We start from the raw sequence: 17,500 nt of genomic DNA, 5'->3' as shown, positions 1-17,500 counted from the left end.
GTTTATGCAAAGGTTTAAAACCTCAACTTCAAAAATCATATCAAGGATTGTAGCAGTTTCAAACAGTTGTAAAGAGCGAAGAAGCTAAATTCTTCCCTCAGTGTAATGCTATTGAGCAGCTGCTATATTCACTGAAGTGCTGCAAGATGGTGGCTGTTGTTAAACGTTTCTTACCTCTTTCGCAGGACAGTGGAGCGATATCACTCCAGCTTGTATCGTTCTGACACGTGGTGTAGCGAGGACCGCGCAGTTCATATCCATCACCACAGTAGAAGACACATCGTGTGCCATACTCCACGTCTGCTTGAGAACACGATGCAGGGACGACGCTGACATCGCTGGGTGGAGACAACCGCTGGCAAACGACCGCTGGAGAGAGAAAGGTTAATTGATTCGTTAATTCCTTGGAAAAAGCATCTTTGTGATAGAAAAAAAGGAGGAGATTGCATGCACTGCTAACCTCGATTTCTGGCACCGTACTATAGGTTAATGCTCCTTTTTTTAAACCAACAACACGACGCCAAGAATCTCAAAACGATAAGTTAATTGAGCAAAAACAACAGCCCTCCATTTCTTGCACTCACGTTTTACATTCTGGAAAATTAATTTGCCGTTCTCGCCCTGATAACAGGGAGTTAAACGACTCCAACGTTAACGAGACATTCAGGGACTAAAACGGGAGGAACGGTGTTGGAATTACAGGGTTGAAACTGGGAGATTTGCCGATGTGAGCTCCCGTTTTACATGAAGCTTGACATTGGGTAGTTTCAAGTTCCAGGCAAGGATAAGAAAAATTTCATGCTTTTCTAAAAAGAAGCAGCCCATCGCTTGCCGTTTCACATAAACTCGATGCTGAATCTCTCAAATGACTCTGGCTATTCCTAACTCTCGACTCTTCTGCGCATTTTTCAAAATAATTTATGGATGAAGTGTGGTTGTCACCGACAACAATCGATCTTTGCGACTAATTACGTCCCTCAATAACAAATGCGATGATCCTTCTCCCTTAGAGTCTTTACAGCCCGCAGTTCGAAAGATATGTTTTACAATCATTCATTCGCCCGGAACTGGATATACGAAGTATGAACTCGTAACTGACCAATTCCCAAACGCCTTGATAGCTATGATGGTGCAGTGCGCCGCAGTTGCACCGTCTTGGGGTCGAGTCTCGTAGGCGTGGACTTTCCTCAGTCTTCCTTTGCAACTGCTTTAAGTTGCCTTCAACTGAGATAGACCTCATAATGCTGCCGAATAGAACATTCTTCTGTTTTAATGCTAACAAGCCTTTCTAGCCTTTTCATAAGAAACTTTGTTTCAAACTGAGGCAGCAGGTCTACTTAACATAAACACAATAGAATGTAAAGGTGGTGGCCATTTATCAAAGTGGTCTATTATCTTTGTCGCTTGGAATCTTTACAGTCCGCAGTTCAAAAGATAGGCGTTTCGTACATCTTAACAACAACCGGACAGTGAGTATTTCGGAACCGGCCAGACGTCTTTCTTTTCACAGCTCAACGAAAAGATCGTCGAGTCTGAGGACGAGTGAATGATGTACCCTGTACAAAAAAAAACATGTATAGGAGACTTCACTGTTTATAAACAATTCTTTTGTTATTTAAATTTTGCCAACCACAGAACAAAAGTATCCTTTGTTTTGACAGCGAAAAGATCTCTGCTTGGTACATTAATGACAATAGGTGACGTAGCGGGGAGTATCGCTATAATACAGAGAGCGGGGCGGAATGTGGAGAGAACCAATCACCATTCAGCGAAATTAGACTAAAAAGCCTTTTCCCGGCAGGAACCTGCACTTCAGCCCAATTTTCCCTTCATTCGCAGTAAAAGGATGCCTCGTAAAGGATTTATAAGACACGGCTACTACTTAGTTTACTTTGTTTCCCAACCAACGACACCGAACTACTTACGTCTACAATGAGGTACGCTTCCCTTCCACAATCCATCCATCTGACATTGAAGGGAAGGATCTCCGCCGCTTAAATAGTGGCCAGAAACGCAACCGTAGGTGCAGATAGTGTTACGTCTGATGTTTACTCGGTCGTCAGTGCAAGTTGCAGGGGCGATGTGACCGCGGAAAGGAGCTTCCAGAGCAGGACAATAGATTTCTAACATACGAAAGAAAGAAAGAAAAAAAGGGGGGGATTACCAACACAACCAGGAAAACCCTTGATAACACGACTACCGAATCATACGTCCCATAAACTCATCGGAGTGTATCAACCTGTCATTGCATGATGGCGCCTTAGGAGAAACGCGATTCTTCTTTGCTTCTTTACCAGTTGTCTATGCACTCGACACCGGAAACATTCTTTCGTTTTTATTGTAAAATCTATAAACAACTAAAGATCAATATGATGTACACGAAAAAATTACTGATTGGGTTAAAAAGAATGCAGGTCTCGTACAACAAGGATGCAAATTTGTAACACAAGTGCAACTTAATGTTCACGTTTCCAAGTTTGCAGTTTATTAATTTTTGAACGTCCCTCTTGTAATTCTTGAATTTGACAAACACTGTAATCTGTTTCAACCAATCAGTTGAATGACCTTGATAGAAAATTAAAGTGCGCGCTGTTAAAATTTCACTTGTTTTGTACAAATGTCTTCCTTTTTTCATGTTAAACACGTAATCACATGATTTCTCGGGAATTTTTCATGCTACAAATTGCACTCGCCCTACAGGATTAAGCAATTTTGATGGTCTCAAAAATTCACTCGCATTTAGTTATTCCAAATTGTACTCGAAATCATGTAATTACCTACACTAAAATTCACGTAACCCGAGGACGCCTCTCTATCTGTAACCATTATTTTTCTCACTCTCGCAGTCAAACGGTTCTTTTACACCTACCCTCACAAGCCTTGTCATCTTCCATAAGTGTGTATCCGACATTACAGGAGCAATAGTATCCTCCTTCAAAATTCGAACAACTGTGTTCACAGTCACCATTGTTCAGTTCAGTGCATTCATCGACGTCTGAAGAGAAGACGAAAATCCGATTCAGTGTATCAAGGGCACGAAGCCGTCAACTTTACAGTATAAAATGTCTGACCAGGGTGTTGATTGGAATGATAAATGCACGCTACTGTTCCTATCTGACCTTTGTTTGTAGGCAACTAGTAAAAGCCAAACTTTGGTCCAAGACTACCAGTTCGGTGTAGGATGAAAAATTGAAAGCCTACCATGCATGCATTTTTTTTTTTAATTTTTTTTATTCAAAGCACGAAGTCTGACAAAAACAGTGACAAGAGCCACCTTAAATAAATGGACGTCGTCTGAAATGGGATTCACTAATGAGGCAGTTAATAGTGGAGAATATTTTAGGTTTTTAGCTCTATACAATAAGAAGCGTTGCGATGGGAACGAACGAACCCTACCTTCACATCCCCTTGAATCACTTTTAAGTTTGTAGCCTGCTCTGCAATCACAGTTGAAGCTTCCACCGGTGTTGTTACACACATGTTCACAACCAGCATTATTCAAGTTACATTCATTGAAATCTGAAAGAACAGCCACTTAATGAATATCTTTGAGGATAATGTTCATTAATGAAGGTGATGTCAATTGAAACCGTCCCGAAAAACACAAAATTCAACCATTAGGTTGATAATCACTCTTAAGCTAAAGCCATTTCAAATTCATACTTAACGGGGATAATTTCTAAACTAGTGATAATCATGGATTAGTATAAGGTATTTTATTGTACTGATTGCGCAGAAATAGTCAGAGAAAGAGCACTTGTGAGGGGCTTTCAGGCAGTATCATAAGCCAGTTGCAAAGTTGAACTCAACAATAAGGTTTAAAAGCTCAACTTTAGTGCAATGGATAGATACAAGGCGAAGGCTGAAAGGAGTAGTAAAACGAAATTGAACAAAGGGCTATATACTGGAAAGTTGTAGTTTGCTACTACATGGGCTCAAGGCACTCCCATGAAGTCGCGGCCAGTCCAAGATGGCGCCCAAACCCTAAAATAGCACAACATGCAGAGAGAAGTGATAAGAATAGGATACGTTCTCCCAACGGCGAGCGCAGTAAAATGTAGTGCTGCACGAGTGGGTTAGCGAACATTAATAAAAGAAAACTGACCACCGTACAACAAAAACTAGGCCCTCTGACCAAGCACACGTAGAACGATGAATCAAACATAATTCAATGTAACTTGCCCAAAGCACGAGAAAATGCGCAGGTACAAGTCGTGAATGCTTTTGATTTTCTTTTCTGATTGCTTGAAAACGTGGGGCGAGATTTCAGAGCCAATCGCTGGCAAAGAATAACATTGCGTGATTATTTTAAAGACTGAAGTGAAAACCCCTCAAAAAGTGCTTAGTTATTGAGATGGAAAATTTTCCGTATCATCACCGTGGATATTTTAACCCAGTCGCCAAACCAAGCATAAGTAATTAGAAAGAGCTTCACCTTTCGCTATCACTTTATACAGAGACCATGGTAGCACGCAGGTAGCGTGGCTATTCAGGCGAGCTACTTAGACCACGATTAATGAACTTTAGAGCGAGTTTCAATCGAGTGTCGTAAAACCAAAGCCAATTAATTACTTTGGCCAATCAAAAAGGACGGAGACAATCCAGTAAACCAATCAAAACTCGAAGTAATCATACGTAGCCGACACAAAGCGCGGGAAAATGTGCACACGCAAGCAACGATTGGTTTTGGTTTCACTTCTGATTGGTTGAAAAAATGGCGCGAGAACTTTCAACCAATCACTGAGTGACGTAACTTCAAAACCAAAGCAATTCACTAATCGCTTTCGACACTCAATTAAAAACCACTCTATTCGAGTGTCAACAGCAAACCCGCACCACATTAGTGGGAGGCAAGTAATCTCACCACTGCGCCATCCCTAGCTCTTGTTTGGATGCAGTTAATAAAGACGTTTCATAAGAAAGAAACTAAAGCCACCCGAATTCAAGCGGCTATTCTGTAATGACAACAATTATACACGTTCCACTTGACTTGTTGCTATAGACCGTTAAATCTATCAATGAACTGATCTCTTCTTGATAGAACCTTCCAAGTATGAAAATCTCTTTCATTTCCTTTCCTTTTCTTCTGTCAACCGAAACTTTGTTTTGTCGCTAACTTATGACAATGTGGAATTTAGAAAATGTCCGAGGGTCAAAAAGTGGCTTTTACCTTCGCAATCTGTTTCACTATTCTCCTTGAGTTCGTATCCCCGTTTACATGCACAGTGGTAACTTCCCGGTGTGTTGATACAGACGCCATTCACGATATCACATCCGCCATTGTTGACCTGGCACTCATCCTTGTCTGGCAATTAAAAGCGAAAAAAGTCAGGAAACAGCTACATCAACCAAGCTGAGTCACAAAGATTCGATTTCTGCTGCTCTTTAGAAGGCGAGTTTCGGGGATAAATTCAGGCTTATCTCCCCACCAACGTCTGCCAATCGAAACCAACGTATGCACTCAAAGACTAATAATAATTAGTATCACCCAACTAGTGGACTAATGCAAATCCTGCATTTTTATTGGCATTTTTTTTACTAGAGGACTATTATTAATAGTCCTCGAGTAGCGAAAAGAGTGACGCTTTCTTTCGTTTTATTCCCAAAAAAATACTTCTTTAACTTGCATTTGCTAACTTTATTATTGCCTTTTCTTCCGACTAGTTGGGTGATACTAAAACTAAAGCACTTTTCATTGGAGTCTATCTACAAATACAGTACACATTTTAAGCAGAAAGGTAGCAGTTCTAGATCTAAAAGTTTAAAACGATATATTTTATGATGAAGATTATAAATATAATAACATAGGTGCAAAATTACTCCTTAGTTTTGGCACGAAATTTCGGCGTTAATTTATAATTTCACATGTGAAATTACAATGTTGCCATGGCAACTTTTCCAACAGTGCCAAAATGGCGTCCAGGTTTGAAAAAAACTCGCGTCTTATGTTGGACAAAACGCGCGTGAAATTATTCCCTAATTTCACTCGTCACAATTTGATTAACCCATACTTATTTCGTATTTAAAAATAATAAAATCAGAGGGAAACCAAAAGGAAATAAACCCTGAAATTAAAATCCAGACGTTTGATGTCCAACAACCAAGGATAATTACGTGACGTATGCAAGTCTTCAGCGGGATCTTAAAGTGCCCCTGTGACCAAAAAATCAATTCATATTTTTCTTTGGATTTCCAACTATGTTAACAAAACACTAAGTGACCCACGTTTTAAGCCTCGATTTCAAAAAGACACCTCTTTATTTTAACTGGAATTTTCCTACTTAATGGTCCGCCATTACTAACATTATGTTCTTGAGAGAGCTGGATCGAGGAGAAAATGACGTCAAAGGCTCACTAGTTTAAGAATGCAATACGTGTGTACGCCGCGGAATTAATATGCAGCACGAGGGTTTTGAACTTTCAGACTTTGAAACTCACGCCTTGCATATATAATAAGCTGCGTTCACACCCTGAAATTTTAAGCTAGTGAGCCTCTGACGTCACTTTTCCCTGGATCCAACCGTCTGAGGTCCAATCGGTCAGTTTTGAACGTGAGTAATGGCGGACCGTGAAATCCAAAACTTACACTCAAAGTAAACGGCCTTTGGATAAAAATCAAAGCTCAAAATTTTCCCAGTCAGGTGTTAAGCAAACACACTTTCAAAATCTGAAGGAAAAAAGGAAGTGGTTTTTATAATCACAGGGGCACTTTAAACAAGTCATTTAAAATTGAAAGTGGGAGGTTGTTCCAGACGTTCGGACCAGCTGATGCGAAAGATCTGTCTCCCACAGTCTGGCACCTTATGCAAGGGACGACCATACAAAAGGTGCTTTGCAATGATAGTTGCGGTTTTATAAGCACAATTACAGGAACTTAAAATTATATACAGATTTATTTAACTTACCGATACAGGTTTTCCCATCATAAGCGAGAGTGAACCCAGGCCAGCATCCGCACTTGACCTGGAGATTGCACAAATTATAGCAAACTTGTTCACATCCTCCGTTTTCAAGCTGACACAGATCTGCCAAGGAGCCTAAATCATGAAAAAAAGGCTTATGAGAAGTGAAGATAACTGAATCTTACAGGCCATTCACTTTTAACTAATTGTGTTCACCTCAACTTTGGTTGACGGTTAAATAACGTTTTCCAAACGACAAAAGCCCCACATTGGTTTTAACCCTGAATTATTTATATTTGAACGTCGAAATTCTCACGTACAGAAAATTCAGTCTCTTGTTTCAGTCAAACGATAGCTTGTTTTCCTTTCTTTGCCTGATTGAGCAATACACCAGTTATCCGTTTTATACATCCGTTTTCCTTTCAGATTAACGTTGATGAACATCATCTTGTTAACGTCGACATGAATTCGAAGATTTCGGAAGGATACAATCGCGTCGTGCAACAACGAGAATAGTTGATCATAATTATATTCACCACGATATATACCTCCACCCTTTTTAAGACACTAAGAGAGGAAACAAGCCGGAGATTTTTCATGCTTAAAGCAAATCATCTTCCCCACAAGACGCTTTTCCCTCCGGCGTTCAGTGCCGAGGGGTAACGACCTCTAGCCGACTCCGACTACATGCACGTATTTCTGAGACTTTAGAGCTAGCCAGATCTAGTCACTTTAGGTGCTGAGCGAAAGAAGCTCTCCTCTAGATAAGAAAATGTTAAAGGAGGATATAACAAAGCTTGCCTTTTCTTGACTGCGCATGACCTCATGCACTCCTTACCTACTCTCGAGTAAACCATTACTTCACACATGGTAAGAATCCCTTTACCAAACATTTGCACTGAAACGTATCTTCCCGGGATGGGTGGATCGCATGAAAGTTGCAAAGCCGCTCCCTGGCCCACTGATGTCACTCGGTCAGAGCATGTGGGATTCTGCAGGTTATCGGTGTTGACACCAATTCTCACGTCGAAATTCTTCAGCCTCTCGTAGTGGTCAAACCGATTTATGACGGTGACGTCTGCCAAGGTGAAATAACAACAACTTTATTCGTACCCAAAAACTTGCATGTGATCACATGTGAATACAGGCTGCCCGCAATAGCCATAGAGGGGCTAAAAAGATAGGGCAGCCATACTTAAGTGATTAATTATGAGTATCACACACTTACACCACAGACCTAAACAAAGCATAAAGTGAAAAAATAAAATAAAATAGCACGAAGAATAACCGCAAAAGAAAGCTAAGGATGTCAGAAGTAGACAGCGGAATGCAATGTTGATAAATTCTTCAACTAGTATATTTCAAGAACAGCCGACTTTAGCTTTTCCTTGAAACGTTTCAAAAGGAATGAGGAACTTGTGATCTCATCATTTATGTTGCTCCACAATCGAGCACTCTGAGACTTTCAGTTCACCCCGTGAAAATTCCATAATTTGTTCTGGCTTTTAGAATAGCATAAGTCATTCTGCAGGACAACCTACTGTTACAGCTCTGTATGTTCCTAACAGGATTAAAAAAGGGATCGAAAGCTGGAGGTAGATTTTATGCATTTAAAAAGGAATTTTATCTGCAAAAAAGAAATTTTCAAAGTTAAGGTCAAATACATAACCTCGCATGGTTTGATATCACCGGAAACTGTACATAGGCTAACCTCGCGCTAGGTTTCAGACTATTGTTCAACCTACGTTTTGCGCCGCGGTGCTTTCAAGTCTTATTTTTTACATTACATAATCGCCACACAAGTAATGACCAAACAAACGCTATACATTTGTTAGTCTATTAATGGTCTTAATTTCCTGACTTTGAATATTTATGTTGGATAGTATTTGTTAGCTATGCTCCAAATATGACAGAGAAATCGAAGATCCCAACATTCTTTTCAATTTTTCGAGTGTCCCTAATTGACGACCGAGTTGCGTGAGATCACCATAAAGGGACTACAGAAAACGACGAGGGAGGGATCCGAATCTTAGATTTCGGGCGTCGGGCCTAAGATTCGGATCCGTCCGTCGTCGTCGAATCAAGGATTCGAGGGCCGAGGAAATCATGAATTAAAGTGTGAGAATCTGTTGTTTCGCCTTGTAATAGTATAGTGACACCATTTTTCCCTTTTATTTGGCCCTCGCGGAATATTTTATTTCACATTATTCGTCCCTGATGAAGCCGTTGAGAGGCGAAAGGTCGGACTTTTAGTGTTAGTGTTTTAGTGCTTCTAACACACCTGTTACAATGTACTCTCTTCCAAGATCAACTCTCCACCATGGATCGGTCTCTGTCCTAGTGTGTGTACAAGATTTGCTGCTATAGTAAGGGCCAAGGTTCTCGTCCACAGCTCGACTGCTAAAGCCATTGTAATCTGTACTTGACTGTGCTGTTGATTTCTTGTAAGCAAGATCTGCAGAAGTAAAAAGAAGAGCCTGTTTTTTTGATCCAAGGAGAGCAGACTCTTCATTTCATTTCATTGACTTAAGGACGAGACAACCCAGGACGCATCCCGTTGGAATACCTTAATCGCCTTTTTCAATCATCAATCTATCAGTTACAACTTGAAAAAAATTCTGGCATATAGTGGGGTTAGGGCAGCCGGGCGGGGGCGGAATATAAGAGCATCTTTTATTCCCTAGAACATCGAGATCATATGCCTGTCGATTTACGTTGAATTTAAAAACATCAAAGTTGTGCAATTCGTGCGTCTCAGACGATTACGTGTACTGGTGGGAGACAGTCACATAATGTTGCGAGGTATGCTCCACGAAATATGCCTTACGGCATAACATTCAGAAAATTTCCAACAGCGTGTTGCAGAAAAAAAAAACGCTTGTTCAGTTCTGCTACAGAATTTAACGCCTTACGAAATAAAGGCAATATTTAATTCGTTCTCTATAATAGGTTCACTCGATACCAATTCCTTTTCTCTTTGCTAGTACATAGATAACTCATAAAGGGCAATGGGAATGAACGTAGTAAATTGAGCAACTGAGCAAAAAGAAAAGTGCGTGACACAAAATGAAGTCTGCATGACTTACTCTTGTCATACTTGGAACAAATACTAGCTGCAATCTCGTTCACCACCTCAAACCTCTGATCAAGTCTTGCCTGATCAAAAGAGGTACATTTTTCCAGATGGACATTCGGATCAGCTGTAGGCATAAAGTGAAATATGGGTTACTGGAATGTTCGTAATCCGCGACACCGATGATCACTAAAAATATTTAGAATGAAAACCTCAAAGCCAAATCGTACTTGGTATGAAGTTGAATTTAAGGTGTTCCTTGAATGTCTGTGATACGGCTGTGTTTTCGCAATCGCTGTGCAACACTATCTCATCGCTGTTTGCCGGTAACATAACCTAAGCAATAAAATCAATTTATCAGTAATCTTTAATTTCATGGGGTAAGACAATGAATGAACTATTTCACAGAGCAACTTTTTTTTTATGGAAGTAAGTGCATGACTTAAAGCCAAGTGTCATTCTAACTGTGGCATCATCCACTCGGCAGGTGACGTCACGTTAATTGCAAACGAGAGCAAATGGGAATGAGTCTGCAAATACCAAATGGATTCCAAATCCAAAACATTCGGTTTCAAAGACGAAAACCGAAAGCTGATTTTAAAAAAAGCAAAATAAACACCAAATCCGAAAAACCGCAGATCTGATGTAAGAAAACCCGACCTCGAAAACGCCTGAATCCGCAAGTACGAAATCTAAGACTCTCTCCTTAAAGACAGCTAGTTCCTACTCCTGAGAAAATCACAGTGGTCCTTAATCGAGGCGTTCTGAGTAACATCTATCGGGTGAGCCGTCATAAAATAATGCAACATGCAGATTGCTTGTTTCAACCCCTAATGATATCTAGTTATTAGGGTCGATTGGAATTATATTCTACGAATTCACATACCCTTGATTTGGTGACGACGCACTTCTTGCTTCCCACATGCTGCAGCGATCCACCAGCGGTAAAACTAAACTGATGTCCTCCACAAGTTGAGTACAAACCGAGCGCAACATTTTCTGCAACTGCCGCCACTGGCCGCACGCATTTACCACTCTTGGTGTGCATCAGACTACCGCCATCTAATTTAAATTCCAGTCTAGAAAAAAAAGGCAATAAATCATTTATCACCAAAATAGGTCGAAGTTATGAGCTGCGTTGTTTTCCAGTTCAAGAACAAAAGTCCACAGAACTTTCATTCTAAGCTACTCGCTTCACTCTCGCTACTAATATTTGCTAAGCCAGTCGCCGCCATATTGAAAAGGTGTGATGCAACAGAACAACTGCATGGTCAGATGTGCCGAGCTATTTTTATTTTCCAGCATAACGTTGTATGGAAATGGTCACTTTTCTGACGCTGATGGGGACTAGGCCAATTTGGGCAAATCTACGTTCAGCCATGAGTTCGCACTCTGACAGTTGAGCTGAAAAAAGAAAGAGCCATAACCGAGAAATCGAGGTTAACTAGATCTTTGAATTCCGCAACAAGAGCAACTTTAACATTTGGCTAGCCTGAATTTCAGACGTCTCTTTTCTTCTGGTCGCCTAGTAGGTTACTAGAAGAAACGGCTGAAATTCAGGCTAGCCAAACTGAACAATACGTTGACCAAATAAGTATAAAAAATGGCGCATCATTGTACACGTACCATCCAAAAGAAGGACTAAGTTCAGATGACGGTGCTGCAGGCAATACAAGCTTTTTAGCAGTGCAGTTATAGGTTCTTCTGGAGGTGCATGGTTCGCGAAAGTCCACGACCTTTTCGCGACTATATCGGTTGCCTCTATTCTCCCTATGTCTTCAAAAGGAATGCACTATAAAATTTGAAACGGGCTAGTTAACTTGCAGTTGCTTGTCTCCTTACGATATTTAAATTTCAGGTTTTCAGAAAAAAAGGACATCTTGTTTCGTTCAGTCGGGGATTTTCCGCTCTGAATCGGTTGTCAAAAAACGCATCCACACGAAAAGGTAAAAAATAAAGCGGAAAAAACAACCAGATAAATGGTTCCGCAATGTCACCATGAATGCTTGTAGTCCAGTCAAAAATTGATCAGGAGCTCAGCAGTCCGCACGCGGGCACTGTTTGGCAGACGGATCGAAGAGGCAAATCGTGCCTCGTAACTGTAAAAGGTGGAATAGCTTTTCTTCTAATACTCACCGACTCAAACTACATCCAGTATAAATCACCATCCTAGTGCCATCAGGTACATTATTTCCTCCGCCAACCGGATGAATGCATTTCAATGAACCAAGGTGAACCAAGGATCCCGGACCATTCACACTTGTTGTACCTTAAAAGGAAACCCACAAAATGCTGAATAACTGCAATATTATTGGTTAACTGTCATGGGAACCAATGATCGTGCCGTACGTACGCGCGGCACGCATTTTCTTTTTTTTTTTTTTTCATTTCTCTTTCAGGTACTCGACAACGTGAGTATAAAACAATGAAGATACTTAATACACGAAAGGCAAAAGCTGGTTTGAACTGCGATTAATTAGAAGTACGTGAAGATATGGGCACTCAAACGGCATCGCAGAGTTTAATGGTTCAAGCTCCATTCACGCCTAAATGTGTGCGGCTTTCCTTTCGATAATGCTTCAGTAACGTTCATAACCGCGATGGCCAAAACTCTTCACATGCAACAGTGAAAAGTTCATTCCTCAAATTAAACTTTGCTTCGTCCCTCGAGCCTCTTTTGGGTTTAAGTATTGCCCCAATCGTATTTCATATTCATGGAAGGAAAAGAGATCCAAAAAATCATTCTAAAAGACTCTGTCTTTCTGGGAAAGATTATAGCTCAAGATAAGTTAGTTGAATTACCAAGGGTCCAGCACTGATCAGCTCTTCGCCTTTTGACTGATCTAACCGTCAGGTCACATTGGAAGTTCTGGTCATCTTGCCTCGGATCACACTTGCTTTGTATAAGCTTCGATCCTTGGGTTGCTCCGTTTGAATCGATACACAGTTGAGAATGCGAATTCTGTTAAGCAGACATTATCAACAATTAGTAAGATCCTTACAAACAGCTACCTCCGGTTAAATTGGGCGTTTGGTATAGACAGTGTGAGTGATTTTTGGCTCAAAAAAAAAAACCCTCATATAGCAGAAAAGACTGCTTTGAACTAAACGTTTTGAAAGAAGAGCAAATGCCACGTTTATTTTTGTATCTCTAATTAAGAATTTCATTTTCTCAGTATACGATGGGCAAAATCATTGCCATTGTGGTTTGTTTTAAAGGAAACCGTGACCTTTCCTCCTCCGATTTACTAGTGACATGCGGACAATCTTTAGAACGCGTAGCTTAAGCCAAGTTCGCCGCCATAACAATAATGTAAAATGGAATGATGTTGCAATCACAACTTGAAAAGCTGTCAAGCCCCCCTCTTCCTTCTCACTGCGATTTTCATAATTCTGCAGAACCCCATCGTCAAGCGCCAACTCGACGCCAGTGGAAAGCGATTGAATCTGTGGGAATCTATTCACAGAAGAACCTCTAGTGAAAAGGATATCATAATGTTATTCAAGCTGTAAACTAAAAAATTCCAATTCACTTTCCGGAGGCAGAGTAGTCTCGGACCCTTGAACACGGTGTAAATGGAGCATTCTGATTGGTGGATTTCAAATTGTTAATGAGATGCATCGGCTTCTGATTGGCTAAAAGTTTTTTTGCATAAATACATATTAATTATCACGTGTACAGACATTTTTAATGAGATGTATGGATTTCTGATTGGTGGATTCAAGATGGTGGCGCCCATGGATGAGATCCCGGATGTCCCCCAAATAACGACAAAACGAAAATAGAATTTTTAAAAAACGATTTCAATAAAACAAAAGGTTAGTTACAAATGGGAACGTGTGAGGCGGCCTAGTGCCAAGCCTCGTCCCTAACTCTATTTACAAACAGAACAAAGATCGGTGACGGGATTCAAAACCCGCCACCCTCATCTTCTAGGTTGTCTCTATGGAGAAGTTGGAGGCCACTCCCAGGTCCATCAAATCGTCTAGGAGATCCAGGTCGTCGTTGGTAACCATACAGATAGGTCTTGCTGGTGTCTGGAACCAGTACCTGCTTGGAATACACCAGACGGTAGTCCTTGTGGGCCGGCTGCATTTCTAGAGCATAGGCTTTGGGGTCCCGATAGATGGTATGGGACTAAGTGACGCGGGTCGTGCGGGGTCGATCCAAAGGAGGATGAAGTTCGTCGAGAGTGTTTTGACGTAAGACATCATAATTTAATTGGGCATGGCCCTCGACGTTCAGCGAAAACCCACGCACCTTGCATAGTTGGATGCCTTTGGTACGTTTTCTTCAACGCATGCGCGGCATAGCGGAAACATTAACTTGTCGTGACTACGGCAAGACAAGACGGGATGGTAGCGATTGGGTGGAGGGTGCACGGTACTTCTGGCCAACCCAAACAGGTCGACAACAGGTCCACCAATCAGAACGCTCCCTTTCCAACGGTCTACCCCGAGCTCAAGGGTCCGAGACCACTACTACTCCTGGTGTCGATCTTCCCTACTATGTTTCGCGTTCGCAGAATTATGAAAATCGCAGTAAAAGAACTGAAAAGAGCAGCTCTCGGCACCCTGTGATCAAGTTTTTCACTGCAACCTAACCAAGTATTACATGAAGATATAGAGCGCATGCAAATTAAAACGTGTCATACACATAGTCTTTTCCAGAACTACACTATGCCGCGTTCTAATTTTTTTCTGTAGCACAGTTGACTACAAGCCAGTAAACTTATTGTCACTAATGCCAGCTCAAGACGTTTAAGGAAATAAGACATTTTGAGCTATATGAGTTGCAATATCAGTACGAAACTCTCATACAATTTTATTATGCTAAAAAGCATTCTGTATAGCTTCAATTCAAGTTTACTTTGCTATAGCGATTTAGCCTAGTATATATGACAGAATTTGCTTCATTTACTCAATTAAAACACCATAATTTTCTGAGATGCAAACACTTTAAAAAACTTCCAAACGATTTTCCTTCCGTGTGGCCTTACGCCTTTGAAAAGAGCTAAAAATCGGAATTTTCACTTCGCCCTAGTAAGGAGACTGGGGATAGCAGAACTGTACGTGACGTCAATACCAGAACGAAATTCTTCCAGTGCCCGTATTTTCCTCTGTATTTGGTTGCAATTGATTCTTTTCACAAGCAGGCCATGCTGAGTCCCGAGGAACTAGAAACTTTTGTTTTTGCGCGGTAAAACTTGTTTTCAAACACATGAGCTCCAGGCTCAGCATACGAAATCTATTGTCTCTGGCCAACATCGGCCCCCGCGTGATAAAGGTCCATAATGTAAAAGGCAAAACAATCTCTATCCGTAAAATTCCCTGCTTGACGTCACTAGCCTGAAACTCCCAGCATCCTTACTAACACGGTTTTGTACCCTACCGGAAGTGAAATTTTCGATTTTTAAAAGGATGAAAGGCATAGAATGCAATTCGGTTTTCTCTATTTTCGCATTCCCCATAATACACTTTGTTTGCCCCCCAAATTCTTCATAAACCGTTGTTTTCAAATGCTCTTGGCAATATGCAGTGTCCCCATGCTAAGAGCATTTGAAAACAATTATTTTTTTATTGTTTTAATCTCAAACACCAAGAGGTTTCCATTGAGTAAATAAAGAAACCTTGTTATTGCATGACATTGTAATTAGTTTATATTTGAACCAAATGTAATTCGGTGTTGCGAGGACAAAACCTGTATTTAAGGAAGATTTATTAGTTAACTGGGTTACTGATAGCACACATAGTTGCACCCCATTTTCTTGAGGTCCCAAGGGACGCATATATGGCTTGTTTAATAAAGGGATAAGCTGCCTTTTTTAACCGGAAAATGTTTGCATAAGAATAACGATCACGCCAAATTGTGGTAAACCAAACTGGTCGTTCGAATTAAAACTTAGGCTAACTGTAGATTTTCGAGCAAAAGAGCATTTGCCTTGACTTGTCCTTTTTGAGTGTAAGCCCAGTTCTGCCTATCATCGGTTTCATTGCATCCAGTTACTTTGATAAGCGAACCCTCGTCCTTGGAGTCCACGTACAAACAAGGTCCGTATCTTTCATCTGTGGCCGACTGCTGGTTCTCAATCAAGAATTGTTCTTGGAGAGATAAAAAGGGAGAGGGTACGATTAAAAATCAGGCGAGAATTTAGACAGGTTATCAATCATGATTGGCTTGAAAAGGAAAACTAGCAGTCCAGCTAATCTTCACTGAGACGGTAGGAACTGAGAGCATTTCGAAATCACGCAACTGTTGTAGTGTTTTAATTACTTTTTTTTGCCGATCCGTTGGGATTTGGGCGAAATGTCGCTTTCCCTTTGCAATAACTTACTGTAGTCACACAATGCCTCTAAACGCGGCTTTGTTATTTTAGCTTGGGCTAACTTTGTTTAAACCGTCAAACACATTTTACATGGAGAATGGGAAGCGGTTTTTTCTTTTTCATCCTCGCTTCATATTTCAAGGGCTAGCTCAACGCGAAAAATTCCAATTCACTTTGCAATTTCAATTTACCTGACAACTGGAAGTCGACAAACGGGTTTGGATTGTCGTAGTAGTTTCGTGAAGTGTCCGTTGGGTTCTCTTTATTCATTTTATCTTTGTACCACGAGAGTGATCTATCAGCGCCCACTTGGATACTGCCTACAGGATCCTTCAGGTCGAGTGCAACAGAGAGATACAAGTTTTTTCCAAATATCCTTAAGTCGACTGCAGCATTGAAAGTCACATCCGGGAAGCCTCCCGAAGCGTAGGCCGCCAAAGCAAACTCAATTTTGATACTGGAAGAAATAAAACGCACATATTAGATGCATCAAACCTGTAGCACGAAGTAAACAAGCAATCGAGACCAAGCTTCGATCAATCGTTTTAAATTGATCGGGTGTTTCGTGTTTGATTGGAATTGTATAAAGCATGGGTAGTGACAGAAAGCGCTTTCGTAAGCTTTTTTTGAGGTCGGCCGCCAGGTCCAGCTGTTTGTGACGGCCGCGAGGTAGTCTGGTAAAGACTTTTCGCGGGAGTTACCACGTTCCAGTAAAAACCCTTTATACGGCCAGTTTATTGAGCGCAAAACTGTAAAAGGGCCTATTCATATAATTATTGTTCACATAGCTCCACAGTACCATCCTAGAATTCCAGTCCATACCTGTTGACTCTGAATGCAGTAAGCAAAAAGTTGATTGCGGCTCCAACCCATGCAGTGGCCATCTCGGTTAATTTCAGGAAACCGACTGCGACATCCAAAACATTACAGAGTCCCTTGCCAATAGCTTCTACCAACTTGCATGTTCCTTCACAAAGATGCTCGATCCCTGGCACAAAAGAAAATCTCAATTGCTGCGATTCTTGAAAAGATCAATTAATTGTTATTTCAGCTGAATTTTACTTCCTCCAAGGAAAGTGGAAGTATTTTAAGACAACGAACTTAACAAAGGAGATATATGTCCAGAAATACAGGTAATGCCGAAAATGGCAGATTTGGCGAAATTTAGCAGCTGAAGCTGCCATTTCGGACAAGCTGGT

At 40.9% G+C, this 17,500-nt stretch overlaps 1 protein-coding gene across 1 annotated transcript in view; it reads right to left on the bottom strand.

The window, feature by feature from the left end:
- LOC138019386 (uncharacterized) overlaps positions 1 to 17,500 on the bottom strand; it is a 67,473-nt gene that overhangs the window by 23,034 nt on the left and 26,939 nt on the right. Inside the window, exons 21-36 of the mRNA XM_068866157.1 lie at positions 17,124 to 17,289; positions 16,493 to 16,758; positions 15,917 to 16,077; positions 12,778 to 12,937; positions 12,112 to 12,244; positions 10,862 to 11,054; positions 10,206 to 10,311; positions 9,989 to 10,102; positions 9,184 to 9,357; positions 7,741 to 7,980; positions 6,906 to 7,037; positions 5,171 to 5,305; positions 3,397 to 3,519; positions 2,870 to 2,995; positions 1,926 to 2,123; positions 175 to 369 (exon numbers count right to left, since the gene is read on the bottom strand). Coding sequence (XP_068722258.1) covers positions 175 to 369; positions 1,926 to 2,123; positions 2,870 to 2,995; positions 3,397 to 3,519; positions 5,171 to 5,305; positions 6,906 to 7,037; positions 7,741 to 7,980; positions 9,184 to 9,357; positions 9,989 to 10,102; positions 10,206 to 10,311; positions 10,862 to 11,054; positions 12,112 to 12,244; positions 12,778 to 12,937; positions 15,917 to 16,077; positions 16,493 to 16,758; positions 17,124 to 17,289 — 2,622 coding nt within the window. The remainder of the gene's footprint in view (positions 1 to 174; positions 370 to 1,925; positions 2,124 to 2,869; positions 2,996 to 3,396; positions 3,520 to 5,170; positions 5,306 to 6,905; positions 7,038 to 7,740; positions 7,981 to 9,183; positions 9,358 to 9,988; positions 10,103 to 10,205; positions 10,312 to 10,861; positions 11,055 to 12,111; positions 12,245 to 12,777; positions 12,938 to 15,916; positions 16,078 to 16,492; positions 16,759 to 17,123; positions 17,290 to 17,500) is intronic.

This window comes from Montipora capricornis, chromosome 10 (genome assembly GCF_036669925.1).
Source record: "Montipora capricornis isolate CH-2021 chromosome 10, ASM3666992v2, whole genome shotgun sequence".
Taxonomy (NCBI): domain Eukaryota; kingdom Metazoa; phylum Cnidaria; class Anthozoa; order Scleractinia; family Acroporidae; genus Montipora; species Montipora capricornis.
This window is presented reverse-complemented; position numbering and strand designations above follow the sequence as displayed.